At 44.0% G+C, this 15,868-nt stretch overlaps 1 protein-coding gene across 6 annotated transcripts in view; it reads left to right on the plus strand.

Moving 5' to 3' along the window:
* The window catches only part of DPY19L1 (dpy-19 like C-mannosyltransferase 1), a 115,620-nt gene that overhangs the window by 5,108 nt on the left and 94,644 nt on the right, over positions 1 to 15,868 (plus strand). For all 6 annotated transcript variants that reach the window (XM_081971261.1, XM_081971262.1, XM_081971263.1 and 3 more), the window contains exon 3: positions 135 to 159. In XM_081971261.1, the coding sequence (XP_081827387.1) occupies positions 135 to 159 (25 nt within the window). The remainder of the gene's footprint in view (positions 1 to 134; positions 160 to 15,868) is intronic.

The raw sequence follows: 15,868 nt of genomic DNA on the forward strand, positions 1-15,868 counted from the left end.
GCCTTGTGCAGAGAAATTCTGTGCAAGCTTTTAGAACTGTTATGTATATAGCCCTTAATGATTGGGGTTACATTTAAAAAATAATAATTTAAAAATCATTAAGGTGGTATGTTTTGTTTTATTATTTTTAACAGCTGCTGTTGCAGGAATCCTTCACTGGTAAGTTTATGTTCAATAAATAAAAATGCTTCATCAACATTTAATTACAGTAGCATTATCTCTATAATTTATGTCTTAAGTCCCTTAGGTTGGCACACAGTGGTAGGCCAGAGGTTATGAAGTAGTGATGGATGGGCCTTGTATGCCTTCCACTCCTCCTCTTTCAGACTGGCCTCCTCCTTCCCCTACAGCTTTTTCATCCCTCTCCTGTGGCTCTCTGTCGCTGGTTGGTGCCACAATTTAGAGAGAAGCTTCCGGTTGGGAGGGGGGGAAAGCACAGTGCACCAGGAGGAGACTAGGGCAAGGGGCAGGTTTTCAATCAGCTCCACAATTGATAGGGCTTTCGGTTAGGACAGGTAGAGAAAAAAAGATGCTGCGCTAGGAGGAGACTCTATAGTGGGGTGGCTCCAGAATTGAACGGGGGGCTTCTGGTTAGGACCTTTGTGGCTCTTTGAGTGTTTAAGGTTGTCAACCCCTGCCCTACAGGCAGTCCTTGGGTTAGATGCCAAACGGGATTAGAATTGCTATTGCTAAGTGATGTGGTCATAAAGCATGACCACATTGCTTAGTGACAGCTGTTCTGACCCCCCTCTCCATGCCTGTGAATAAACCAGAACACAGGCTTGGCTGTTTGCCACTGTTTAATTACTGAGATAATGAATCCTTTGGCTGAGGGCCCAGATAACTCACGTTCAATAGAGCAACCCAGATAATGAAGCAACGCAGATAGTCCAAACGAGCAGACATGGCTAGAATACACAGAAAGATTTTCTTAACTACTAATTCAAATGGTTGTTTCCTGCAAATGTTCCCTCCCAATGCCTCACCTATAATCTCTCTTGGGAGGGGCCAATCCATAACCACCTGTGCTTAATCATCTTCTGTGAGTCTGCCTACGGAGTTGCTGCTTCCGTTTCTCAACCCTTCTCAATTTGTCCCATCAGGGACAAACTACTTTTGATCCTCCCCACTGCTCCATGCCTCAGGCGCTTCCTGGTGGCCAACCAGCCTCTCTGGTCCCTGCTCTGAGTCTGAACCCTGCACAGGGTCCTCCACATCATCCAGGGCAGACTCATATGGTTCCTCACTATCTGAGTCCATCAGCAGCTCAACCAGATCCTGCTGGACCACAAGAAACAGCAGTCCCAGTTGCTATCACAACCCCAGGATGTGCAAGTTATTAAACAGGAACATGTGGGAATCCCACATAAGGGGCACGTGGGGCATGTGTGTGCTATGGGTGAGCACTAGGAAGTATGAGTTGATCTGCAGAGGACATAGATATGTAGAATTGAGATAGATGGGGCTGCTATGAAGTAGGAGATAGTGGACTCCTTGGGAGAAAAAGCAGGAGAATATACAGTCTTTCCTACCATCTTTCCCAATGATTTTGTTTGTGAAAAGCTGCCAATGGAATTCATATAACACAGCTCACTATGAAGTTATCATTGTGAACTAGGCATTGAGCATTTGGATCATGATCATATGGGGAGGCTACAACAGCAGAAAATTACAGGACTGGTCATAAGTCCATTTTTTTTCTCCAATCATATTTACTTAGCTTTCTCTTCCTCTCGTTATGTAAGGAAGGGACAAAACATCTTCCTGATGAATTAGATCTTTCTGAGTTGACACTGGGGAAAGCTTTTGGAGCTTGCTGGTTCACAGTTCTTTCTAGTGCCACTCCACAAAGAGAACAATTACCTACAAATTACTGGGGAAGTCACTACTGGCTCTGTGCTGCGTGTAGCCCAAGGTTGTGTTCAGCCTTCAAGTAGCCTGTATGTGCAGCGGACGCGGTGGGCTCCTTTTAGGAGCACAGGGGGCCTTGGAGGGGCTCCCTGCCTTAGGGCGGCTTGTTGGGACCCCCTGGATCGGCGGCGGCCACAGGGGGGTCTCCAACTTCGCCTCAGAAGCCGGGGAGCATGGGGGGTGCGCGGCAGCGCTGTCATGCCGCTGCGCGTCTTCGCCGAGCGGAGCCTGGAAGGAAACAACTAATCGGACGCTACAGCTGAAGTGCAGTGAGGTGGGAAGTTTCCCTCAATCTCTTCTTAATCTACTCAATTGATGAACAGCAATCTTTTTAAATTTTGGTTTCAATCTTTGGAAGTGTTAAGACTGGAGGGGGGGGGTTCCACCCCCCCTCGGAAAAGCAGCGTTCCTCTCTCTCTCGGAGAGTTAAAATTTATTTTCACTTCCTCTAAGCAATGGGAGAATGACTTTTTGCTACAATTGCAAGAGATGACTGCTGAGTTGATTCTTATAAACTATTTTACGGGAACTTTTGACTTGTTGCTTTCTGACCTCCTGTGAAGGCTGAGCCAAGATGGCCAACTTCCTCCTTCTTCTTTGCCTTCCCTTTTGAAAGAATTTCTGGCTTTCTACTATTTTGCACCCTAGAGATCTCCAGGAGCCTCCTATTTCACGTATCTCCCTTGGATTTGGAACAATTGATTCATATTACTTGGCTTGGAGCTGTACAGAAAGACTAACGTTCTCTTCTGGGCTTGCTTGCCTCACGATCTCCCCCGGTTGTGTTTTTCCACAGATGCCATTTCTTTGTACAGACTTATAGCTATATCTGAACTTAATATGGGCCCTAAAAAATTACCACCTGGTAAGGCATCCTCGGCCTCGACATCCTCTACGTCCAGCCCGATTTCTCAACAGACACAGTTGGCTTCATTTTTACAACCTAAAGCATCGGAAGAGACTTCAAAGGATTTATCTGTTGCCCAAATGTTTCAAACTATTATAAAGGGACAGGATGAACTGAAAAAACAACTGGCAGATTTAAATTACCAGCTCAGAGAAACGCAACAACAAGCAACACAAAATAGATAATAGGTGTGCTGGAGGAGGGCACGACTGGGCTGAGGGAAGAAGTTAAGACAATTCAGAAGGGGAACATAGAATTTGAAAATCACATGATAAAGGTGGAATTTGAAAGAATGTCTTTTTTCCTTAGATTTCAAAACTTGCCAGAAACAGAGAATGAAGATCTTGAGATCATGACCACAATTTTAGCAGAATACATTAAAAGAGATAAACAACAGCTATGGTGGGATATTGATTTGATTTATAGGATCAACTCAGCATACGCTAGAACACACAACGTTCCAAGGGAAATACATGTTAAATTTCTTAGAAAGACCACAAGAGATGAGGTCTTAGGAGCTCAAAGGGTGGGACCACTAAAATATAAAGACAAAGAAATAACCATTCTTAAACAAATTCCGAAGAAAGTAAGAGATAAGAGGAAGAAATATTCCTCTTTAGCAAAGAAATTATAAAATAAAGGAATTTGGTTCAGATGGTTATTGCCAGAAGGAATGCTGATTTTCTGGGAGGGCAGTAGAATTAGAATTAGAATTAATACAGTTGTGGAGGCGGAGGCCTTCATTAAAAAACACAGTGCCCTCCTAGACGAAACAGGGGACTACACGACACGAAGGAGGGAGGGGCCGTGGCTCTGCCAGCAGACGGTGGAGGATGCAACAGTGAAAAGACTCAGGTCACAAAAATGAGGTTGAAACATTATTGCAATTGTTGTTATAATGTAATTGTTGGAAGTGACACAAAAGATGATTGAATATAATCATCTATTGATGATTTAATGTAAAATCCAAAGCTGCCAATGTTTATTCAAATTTTGATGTTTTTTGTAAAAGTTGTGAGATTTGGGGGGATTTCTACCTTCCGCATGATGTAGCTGTCAAAATTTTCTATACCTATATACCCTTTTCCTTAAAACATTTGTAAAAACCAATAAAAAAAATTTTGAAAAAAAAATTACCTGTATATAATTTAGGCCAGAATTGATGTTTTTACTTTTTCTCTGTATTTTTGAATTCATTAATATAATAGGCTTCCTGTTTTTACTTCTTATTTTTTAATTGCATTCATATTTTTTCTCTCAGGATTCACTTTTTTTGAAGCCCAGGGAGCCAGACTGCTCCCTAATAAGTTTATAGGCAGGATTCTATCACAGATCCTATCTCTGATGTCTTTGTAATACTTCCTCTTATTATACTATTTATGGACTCCATTGCTTCATTAGAAGTATAAAGTATAGAGGTTCTTCTAATTAGTCCAAAATTCTAGTTGCTATAGAAACAAGAAACAAATCCTTTTTTTAAACAAAGAGTAGCAGGATTTTCAGTCCATTTTACTGTATAGTTTCTCTATATATATATATATATATACATATATATTTAAAATAGTAGTTCATGCATAATCAACAATAATAAACATAGTTTGGTCTCTTTAATACGTTAGTCCATTGTTATACTAGTAGTTGTTCCGGAAAATATAAGGAAAAAGACATTCAGTTCTTAAACATGCAAATTTAAGAATTCTTCTGAGTGCTTCCGGGAGAGTGCAAGAATGGATTGTCTCATCTGAGCTGTCAGCTTTGACCGAGCTGTCAACTTTGTGGCCACGCCCCATCGTTACCCTTTCTGACCCAGTTTTGGCTCAGACCAGACATGTCAACTGTATCAGGACTTCTTGTACTCTCAGGAAAAGGTTTTTATAATGATTCCCTATCCTGGCTGAAAAATCAATTTTTAAAGGTGATTTAGCACTGCTTGGTTGCCCTGCTTTAAAAAAAAAAAGCCTTCACTGCCTCAAACACAATTGCAAGAGCCTCTGTAGAGGTGCGAAGTCCCTGCCTAGTCCAGGCTAGGCATACCTGTTGTTTTCTTTGAGGCACGGAGTTCCTGCCTAGTTTTGGCTAGGCATACCCTAGTTTGTTGAGGCACGTCAAATTGCAGCAGTTTCCTCCCTGCCCAATGCTATAGCCTCACATCCTGCTTGTCTAGAAAGGCTTGGAGTCCCTGCCTAGTCTCAGCTAAGTATACCCATACAGCAGGCAGACAACATCACCACCAGCAGCAGCTTTGCTTGTTTAGAAACAAAATGGAGGATAGGGCTGAAGAACAGGGAGACAGGGCACTGCTCTCTGAAAGATCTTGTTCTTCTGTGGAAACTTCAGATTCCAGGTACTCAAAGTCGAAGTCTAAGGCTTCCAGCAGGAAAGGGCATTCCAAAGCTTCTGAAAAAGATGCCAGCAGAAGGCAAAAGGCCTTGGAGAAACAATTTCTTAGTGCTGAGAGACAGCTGTCAGAAATTCAAACAGCTTCCGCTCTAACAGAAGCAGCAGATTCCCGCCATTTTCAGGCTGAACAATTGCCTCACTCAGGAGATGTAATACCACAGGCTTGGTCACCAGAGGGAGCAACTCTTTTCACTTCTCAAGCCTGCAATGCAGCTGAAATAGTCCCCTTTTTCTGCCCAGCAACAAGTGAGGGACAGCAAATCTCCACTGTTAGAAGGCTAGTCCCAGAGGCTACCTCTACAGCCACTGTAGCTAGAGGACTCTTTGATGTCTGCCTTGCCTGGAGATATAAAATTATTGATTTCCGAGGTTATTTCTCAGGGCATTACTGCAGCACTGCAGCATTCCTTTACCCAGATAGCCATGCCTCCTCAGTCATCTATCAGCCTCCAACAGGGTCCCCAGTTAACAGGAGCCTAGTCCCACTGGCATGGGACACCATCTCACAACCCCTCTTCTGACAGTGAAGATTCACTTCTTCCTGATGAGGGCCAAAGGGATGCAGTTCTATCAGAGGACGAGGGTTTAACCCCAGATATCCAGGCCTTCACCAGGCTCTTTCCCCCTGCTTTTGCATAAAGCAAAGATGACATCTGGCATGGGAGCTGATTCACTCCAAGAATCTTGGGCCTCAGTTGTCCTAGTGAACACCTTTTCTCTGAGCCAGCCATGAAACAGGAGGATATTCCTGTACCCCAACTCTTTGTAGATGCACAAACAGTAGGCGGAGCAAGGTTCATTTTGGACCCCAAGTGGAAATGACAAACGTTTTTACAATTTGGCTCCCAACCTGGCTGATACTCTGGAGATACCAAGGTAGATGATCCTGTGGGGTCCCTTGTCTCTTCCTCCCTTGTGTCAGGAGACATAGCAGAAGGGCTTAAGACCAAGGATAAAAAGGTGGAATTAACATTGTGCAAGACGCACCAATCTTCAGCCTGGGTGATCAAAGTGGCCTCTGCAATTTCCTTTTTTAATTGGACCTCGCTGTTTTGGCTTCACCAAATGCAACAGAGAATTCCACTGCATGAGGCCAGGCTCCAACAGGACCCCAACAAATTAATTGCAGCTACTCAATGCTCGGCAGATGCCACCCTGAATGCAGCAAAGTATGCCTCCAGAGCTCTTTTATCCTCCCTCCGTTACATCTAGGAGGATGCTTTGGCTTCGTCACTGGCAGGCTGATTCCAAATCCAAATGGAGGCTAGCCTCTACCCCACAGGTGGCACACTATTTGGGGAGGCTCTAGACCTGATCCTTATTGAAAATAAGGACAAAAGGAAGATTCTGCCATCATCATTTAGACAGGAAGACCGATGTCCCTCACCATACTACCACAAGCCTTTCGGCCAACTGAATCAGCATTTCCCCAGCACCAGAGGTTCCTCTCTCAGAGGTCTGAACACCAGCCAGCCAGAGCGGGGTTTTGCAACTAGCCCAAACAACAGTTCCAAGCCAAACAGTTCTTTCATGGAGCAGGAGGCCACTCTTCATAGACCAAGATGACTTCAAAACCAATCCTCCCATCGGCAGCTGATTAGCTCTATTTGTTGCCCAATGGGAGATAACAACAACAGACAATTGGGTATTCAACGCAGTGAGGTTAGGCCTCAGTCTGGAATTCCTTTCCACACCCTTGAATTTCTTTATTCATTGCTTTGTCTCGAAGAACAACGAAATGCAAGGTCTCATGGAGACCGCCATCCAACACCTGTTGGATATTCAGGCCATCAAGGCGGTCCTAAAGAGCCAAAGAGGACAGGGATTTTACTCCGTTCCCTTTGTTGTTCCAAAGAATTCGGGAGGGTGGGGTGGAGAGCTATTTTGGATCTAAAAAGCCTGAATGTACACCTGGTCTACAGAAGGTTCAAAATGCATTCCTTCCAATCTATCCTGAAGGGGATTCAGGAGGGTGACTTCCTTGCTTTTATCAATCTGATAGAGGCCTACCTCCACGTAACGATTCTTCCGGTCCATTGCTAGTTCCTATGCTTTTATTACAAAGGAACTCACTTCCAATACCAGGCATTGCCTTTTGACCTGGCATTGGCGTCCAGAGCCTTCACCAAGGTCCTAGTGGCACTGGCAGCCTACCTCCGGTCAATACCTGAGTAGTCCAATGCTACCTGGACCACATACTTATCCAAGCATCCTTACTCAGGAGAGTGGAGGCAGAGGACTTACAAACCACCATCAAGATCTTGCAAGTTCACGGCTTCTCCATCAACTTTCAAACAAGTCATCTGCTTCCTACCATATGACTATTGCATCTGGGAGCGGTAATCGACATCACATTAGGCGAAGTGTTTTATCACAGGACTGCAAGGACAGCCTAGTATCCCTTGTTCAAAGGATATGAGAAAAGTGCATGGTTCCCATAGCCCTCCTGTCTCAGCTATTGGGAAAAATGGTGTCATGCTTCTCTATAGTTCCCTGGGCAAGACTACACGCCAGGCCATTTCACTGGTTTCTACTCCCATTCCAATGGGCCTGCAGCAGCAACTCCCAGACCAGGGTTTGGGTCCACCCAAGGGCATTACAGTCCCTCCAATGGTGAACATCCCCAGCCCTTCACAAGGAATGTGCCTTTAAAGAACCCAGCCGCATCACTATAACATTGGGTGCCAGTCTATTCAGCTGGGGTGCCCATCTCCAGTCTCACATGATCCAGGGTTATTGGTCTCGGGAAGACCTGCACAACAACATCAATTGGTTGGAGCTTCGGGTGGCACAGTTGGCCCTTCGACAATTCAAGGCCATAATCCAGGAACAACATGTTCTCCTTACCTACAATGTGACTACCAAAGCTCACATCAACCATCAAGGAGGCACCCACTCCAGGGTCCTCATGACAGAAACAGAGCAGTTGGGGATGTGAGTGGAGAAACCTCCTTTCTCTCAAAGAGGAGCACATAGCGGGAGTAGTGAATGTGCAGGCGGACTGCCTCAGCAGGTCAATAGACCACTCAGAATGGAGGTTATATCCAGACCTCTTCAGGCAACTGTCTGAGAGATTTGGTCAGCCTGTTGTGGACCTATTCGCCTCTCAACGAATGCTCAACTACTACGATATTTCACCAGATTCGCAACACCAGGAGCAGAAGGTACCAACACCCTGCACAGCCTGTGGCCCAGGAGACTGCTGTATGCCTTCTCCCCTCTTCCTCTCATCCTAGGGTTCATTCAGAAGGTACTGAAAGAGAGGGCGGAGATCCTGCTCATTGCTTGCCATTGGCCCAGACGCCCGTGGTATGTTGACCTGGTAGGCCTTTCTGTATCTCAGCCCTGGGGATCCCTCAGGAGAGAATCTCCCTAAACCAGGGAGTCTTGGTCCATCCGGAGCCTCAGTGGCTCCAAATGATCATCTGGAATTTCAGAGGAGCCTCCTGAGGAAGGGCAAGTTTCTCCTCCAGGGTGATACAGACCATTGAGGCCTTGAGAAGACTATCCACTAACAGAATCTACAATTCTTGGACAATGTTTACCAATTGGTGCTTTAAAGTAGACATTACTCCCACCTCAGCATCAGTGCCACAAGTCCTGGAATTCCTCCAGGAAGGGCTGGACAAGAGTCTGTCACATAACACCATCCGCAGGCAGGTGGCAGCCCTTGCAACGGTATTGGCATGTGGGGAAAGAGAATCTCTGGCTCACCATCATTCGGAGATTTCTCAGGGGGGTGGCAAACCTGAAACTGCTTGTGATCCATAGGTACCCCACTTGAGACCTATTAAAGGTCCTACAAGCGTTAACCTTTGTACCATTTGAGCCATTAAGGACTATCAGCTTCTGTTTCCTGATCTTTAAGGTCACGTTCCTTGTGGCCATCACTTCGGCCAGGTGTATTTTGAAGCTGGCCGTTTTTTAGTCACGAAAGACTTCTGTATACTTCATCAGAACAGGGTGGTCCTCAGGATGGATCCCTCCTGGTTCCACAGAGCCCAGCAGATCATTCTGCCAGACTTCTGTCCAGGGCCAACTCGTGCCCTGGAGAAGAAATGGCACACCTTGGATGTGAGGAGGGCCATTCAAGTGACTTCAGGAGGACTTCCTCTACTAGAAAGACTGAGGCACTGTTCGTTTCTTTCCACCCTGCATTGATGGGCTCCAAGGTAACACCATCAATGATTGGCCATTTGCTGAGAGCTTGCACCACTAAAATCTATGAAGTCAGGCCTTACCAGCTCCCAGAGGGGTTACTGCGCACTGTACCAGAAGTGTAGCAACAGCAGCAAGGGCTGTGCAAGCATCCATTGAAGGAGTTTACAGAGTGGCAACATGGGCTTCTCCTTCGCCCTTTATTCGCCATTACAAAGTAGACGTATTTGCTTCAGCCGAAGCATCCTTTGGATGGAGTGTCCTACAAAGAGTGCATGTGGAGACGAGGGCTTCTAACCAAGCCGCGTCCCACCCTTAGATTGGCTGGCATTGATAAGTCCCATTCTTGCACTCTCCTGGAAGCACTCAGGAGAAGGGGCGTTGGTCCTACCTGAGATGCCCTTTCTCTGAGTAGCTCCAGGAGAGTGCAACCTCACCTTGACAACTGCTTGGTTGGAAGCCAGGCGTTACCACTTAACCTTGTTGAGATTTGATTCATAGCTACATCCTCACCGAAACTGGGCCAGAGAGGGTAACGACGGGGCATGGCCACAAAGTTGACAGCTTCCTCTCTAAGCAGAACAGATGAGACAACCCATTCTTGCACTCTCCCAGAGCTACTCAGATAGGACCAATGCCCCTTCTAAAGTAAAAAGGCTGTTAATTTATTGCATGCCTATATTTCAAGGAGTAAACAATTAATATTTCATGCTGAGATGAAGGCTTTCTAGTTTAAATTGCCTTTGTTGTTGCTATTTTAATAGCTGTAACGTGCTTGGCTATATTTTAATCTAGAAGGTTCTACTCAGATATTTTCTAAAGTCAAATATATTTCATTTAATACAACAATCTCCATGTTTGGAGACTTACATGACTCTGAATGTCATGTACATTTAAAGTTTATTTATGGACTGGTTTGTGTAGAGCATATGAGGCGGTGGTGGGATTCAGCCGATTTGCACCGGTTCGGGAAACCCATTAGTTAACTTTCTGAGCAGTTTGGCGAATCGGTTGTTGGAAGAAATCTTTTGTTTTTCCCACTTTACCGGGCTAATCCTGTCAGGAAGGCAGGAAGGAAACATTTTGGGATGCCTCTGTGTTATTTCTAGCCTAATCCTGCTTATCTTTAAATGTCTTCAGAAACTGCCTCTCAGGCTAAACCTTGTTACATTGTAAAAGCCCTTAATGGTTCTTGGCAGTACGCCCAGACTAGCTGGAGCCGCTTCTCTGGAGGTTTTTTGTTTGTTGGTTGGTATTTTTATTAGGAGCTTGACTTTTTTTAATGCTTTTTATAGTTTTTGGGGTGTACTTCCAAGAGGCAGGATGCAAGCTTGGCAATCTGTCTGATTTTTTTACTGCCTTTGCGTGGTCATGTGATCTTTCCTTAAATCTGGATGATTTCCTTAGGATATCTTATGAGGTGAATAAGACCAGCTGGTATTTTTAAGTGGTGCAAATGGATCTAATGATTGCTTCTCATGGGTGGGAAAAGATGCTTTGTCAGTTCACTGAGCACATGAGTCTCTTGTCTATGGGGATTCTTCAGTCAACCATATTTTTTTTCAAGAGGTAATTGGACTTTCTTGGCTTCCAGAAAGTCCAATTGCCTCTTGAAAAATCACCTTTGGGACAGGAGTCTCTTGCATTGCTTCAGAGTGGCCAAGGTACATGATTGCTCTGTCAGGGGAAAAAACGCCTGATATCTGAGATCAATGGACCGTGGCTGATTCCCTTCCGCATATCTTTTGAGATATTGAGAAAAAATAAAAGTCTTTAAAAATATTCTAATTAATAAACAAACTTTAATAATAAAATAATAAAAGTAAATGAAACAGAAAATAACTAATAGTTACATTTTGATAATGAAAGCTCCGTCTGCCAAAGTTGGCTGCCGAACAAAGAAGAAAAAGAATTTTGAATGTGTAACGCGTGCGCAATAAATCACTTTCAGATAACATTTTGTTTTATGACCTGCGCAATAAAGCTTTCTTAGTTTAACTCTTGAGTGTCAATTCATTCAGTTCAGGCCTAGCAAACTTTTTAACATCGTGACACCCCTTCTTTTGCTAGTCTGGGCTGACGTCATCAAATCATCAATTAAGGCACAGCTTCTTTCGCAGATACTCGTGTTGATTTGCGGCAAGTGGTTTGTTAAGCATGTCTGCAATCTGATCATGTGTAGAAACATATTGCAATTTAACAAAACCTTGCTTAACTAATTGCTTTGTGTTTTGATAACGAATGTCAATGTGTCTGGACCTAGAACCTGTAAAATGTGACTCAGAAATATAGACAACAGATACATTATCTTCCATCACGGTGATTGGTCGAATCGGACGTGTCCAGATATCTGTGATCAAAGCATCAAACCACGTTAGAGAATTACAAGCATCTGAAACACAAGCATATTCAGCTTCAGTAGATGAACATGAAACAAAACTCTGTTTTCTCACTTGCCAGTAAACAGGACAACCATTTAGGAACATCATGTAACCAGAAGTGCTTTTGCGTGACTTCTTGTCGCTCGCCCAGTCGGCGTCAGCAAAACAAATCAGCTTTGGTTGATCAGTGTGTGTTGGTTCTAGCAATAACTTCATGTGCTTAGTGTGTTTTAGGTATTTCAACAACTTCTTAATGCATGACCAATGAAATTGTGTTGCCTTACCTACGTGTCGTGATAAAAGATTAACACTAAGTGCGATGTCAGGTCTGGTCCAACTACTAATGTATAATAGTGAACCAATGACTGAACGATAGAGTGTTTGATCCTCGAACTCAGGACTTGGTTCATGTGTTAAGTTGTGAAAATCTGTTTGCATGGGTGTCTTTGTTGTGCTAGCATCTTTCATGTTGCAATGATGTAGAATGTGGTCAATTTTCTCCTCTTGTGAAAGACTAAACCCCTTCTGTGTCTTTTCAATTTGAACACCTAAATAAGTGCTAATGTGTCCTAAAGATTTTAGTGTGAAGTATCTCTGCAAACTTTTGGCAAAAATCTCACTCATTTTCTTATTTGGACCAATATAAACAATATCATCAACATAAACAAGAATTATCTCATATGCATTGTTAGATCTTTTTGTGAACACGCATTCATCAGTTTCGGACTTAATAAAGCCCATTGAATTTAGTTTGTCAGTAAAACATAAATACCACATTAAACCTGACTGTTTCAGACCATAAAGACTTTTGTTCAGGAACCAGGTATCCCCTTCTTGCTTTCGGAATCCTGGAGGGCTTCTCACGTAGATCTCTTCATCTAGGTCTGCATGTAGATAAGCTGTGTCCACATCAAATTGAAAAACTTCTAAACCAAGAATAGTTGCAGTGGTTAAAGCAATTTTTACACTTTCAGTTCTGACTGTTGGTGAGTAAGTGTTTGTGTAGTCCTCAGGATAACGTTGAGCGAAACCCTGAGCTACCAGTCTGGCTTTGTATAAAGACTCACCATTTGGTTTCTTCTTGATTCTGTAGACCCATCGGGTGCCAATGACTTTCTTGTTTGCTGGAGGTTTTGCAGGTGTGAATACATTAAGTTTCTTTAAACTGTCCATTTCATCCTGCATTGCATCATACCACTTGTCTTGTTCTGAATCAGGAAGCTGTTTGATTTGTGTGAATGTCTCAGGAGGAAGAGTAACATTGCAAATCAAAGGTAATGGTGATTTTGTCAGTTGCCATGAATAACGTTGTGGTGGGATTCCTTTTGTGGCCCTCTTGGAGCGTCTAGGAACATCAGTCCAGTCTTCTTCTTCTTCATCATCATCATCCTCGTCCTCACGTTCGTCGCTAGCATCAGCATCCGCGGCTTGCGAAGATGGAACATCAGGTTGTGAAGAACTGGTAGAAGGAACATCTGCCTGCGAATTGTCATCAGGCTGCGTGGCATCTGGAACACCATCTCTAGGAAAATAAACTTCAGGATCATTGGAATGAATCCTGGACCAGTCAATGTCTTCCTCAAAATTAGCAGATTGTGAAATGACAATCACATGTTTAGTATCAATGAATTTGTACCATTTTGAATTATCATCAATACCCATAAATCTCAGTCTCTTTGCTACTGTACCTCCCTTTCTTCTTTGACTTAAGGGAGTGTTCACCATAGCATATGAACCAAAAATGTGGAGGTTCTTAAGATCAGGCTTGTAGCCATACAGCATGTAGAAAGGAGTTTGATTGATTACACTGCTCCAAGTACGGTTGACAATGTAATTTGCATATTTGATTGCTTCACCCCAGTATGCGTTACTGAGATTGGCATCTTCTAGAAGACAACGCATCATGGTTTGTAGAACCCCTTGTCTTCTTTCTACGACTCCGTTATGAGCCGGTGTATATGGAGCAGATGTCTGATGAAGAATTCCATTCTTACGCATCCAGTCCTGGAAACGCTGAGACATGAATTCTGCACCACGGTCACTCTGGATTCTGGCGATGCGAACTTGGTATTGTGTAGAAACAAACGCTGCAAAGTCTTTAAAGATCTGAAAGGTCTCAGATTTCTCTCTCATAGGATATACAAATCCATATCTAGAATGATTATCTACAATTGTTAAAAAATACTTTCTGCCACCAAGTGTTGGTGGGAAAGGACCCACTATGTCAGTGTGTACCAAATCAAAAATGCGTGTTGACAGGCGTGTAGCGTGTTTGGGAATTGCAGCCGCCTTGGATTTAGCCTTTTTGCAAACCGCACAATCCAAAAACACCTTACACCCCTTTAGATCCAAACCTTTTGCGAACTCCGGCATCTTTCTAAGAACACGGAAACTGGCATGCCCCAATCTTCTGTGCCACTTGTGAATACACCTGGAATGCAAAGGTTTACCAGTTAGTGAATTCTCAACATTAACAGTTTCATGAGGACCCTCAGGCTTGCTCTGAGCAATCTGTTTCTGTTTTCTTTGTTTGTTGGCTTTAGGAGCCTTTGGCACAGTAACGCTTTCTCTCTCTGGGACAACTCTCTCTGGGTTTGCGTTGTGCCTTTTTGGAGTTTGCATACTTGCCTGTACTTGCCCTTTAGGCTTTGGCTTTAAGTAATAAACACCACCAATCAGCATGGTTTCAGCAACAATATCACCATCTTTAACTAAGTAACTTGCTTTTTCGAGGTGGTGAACCTGGAACTTTAAATCTCTAGACAAGTGACTTTGACTAAGCAAATTACTGGTTGCTGAAGGTATGTAATAAACATCAGGGATGTGTGTATCGAGCTCTTCAATGTAAACAGTTCCTTTTCCCATGACCTTGCAAGTGTGGTTGGTGAAGGAATACAGTTCTCGATACTCGGGCTCTGGTTCGCCCATCTCTATGAAAAGTTCCCTTCTGTGGGTAACGTGCACAGCTGCTCCACTATCTAAAGTCCACAAAAGACGTCTGTCGAAGTTTGGATCAGGTTGTGGAACGTTGGTTATGGCCAGTGTCACAAGTGGAGCTTGTGAATCACGCCTTGGACCACAACGACCTTGTCTTCCGCCTGTACCTCTGCCTCTGGAATCTGTTCCTTTGGGCTGGTACGTGGCGGGAGCTGGAACTCGTTGGGGACAATCCCGGGTGTCATGTCCCACACGGTTGCAGGTGTAGCATTTTGGCATCCTTGGAGCGTAGCCTCTTCCTCGGAAGGGACGTCTGGCTGGAGCCTTTGATGCTGGAGGCCGTTGCAGATGTGGGGTAGCTAACCTGATAGCTTCGTCTTCTACTAAAAGTCTGCATACGTGGTTAACTGTGCGTTGAGCAATAGGCACGTAGTTAATCTTTGCAACAGCATCTTTCCATTCATAATTCAATGAGTTAATGATGATGCTAATCATTTGGATATCATCGATTACATGGCCATTTTGTCTCAATTCACTTCTCATTCTTTTCAGTTTGGTCAAATGTCCACCAATTCGTTCACCAGGTTTCAACTTCGAACCATGGAACTCGGACATGAGCAAACATGAGGATTCAATTGAAACGGGCCTGTAGCAATCTTCCAAAATAGCCCATATTTCTTGGGCAGTTGCATCAGGTGGAAAGATACCTTGGATCTCAATTTCCATTGACATGAGTAAAGTCGTGATTGCTCTGTTTTCGAGGTCTCTTATTGCAGGCGTCCACGGTGGAGGAGGAGGATTAAAAATCATGGAATGTGTGCCTTCTCTTCGAAGTAAGAGCGCAATTTCACTGACCCAGGCTTTATAATTCTCTCCTGACTCCTTTAATTTGGACTCACCAGTCAAGGAAGGGGGTGACTGTGAATACCTGCTGAGGAACAATTTGTTGCTCTGGTTGCAAATCTGGTTGTTGAACCAGGGGATGCTGGGGTTGCATCATTGGCCTTTGCGTGGCAACATCAAATTGGCTTCCTCGAATTCGCCTTTGGCTTTGCCTTTTTCCATCTAGGGAGGATTCAACGCCACCAGGGGGTGTTGAAGACTTCACCTTTGGGGGCAAAGTTTGGGCTTCTGTAAAACTCATAGACAGATCTCTAAAAATCTGGTCCAATTG

Source organism: Natrix helvetica (assembly GCF_964273705.1).
Source record: "Natrix helvetica genome assembly, chromosome: Z".
Classification (NCBI taxonomy): Eukaryota; Metazoa; Chordata; class Lepidosauria; order Squamata; family Natricidae; genus Natrix; species Natrix helvetica.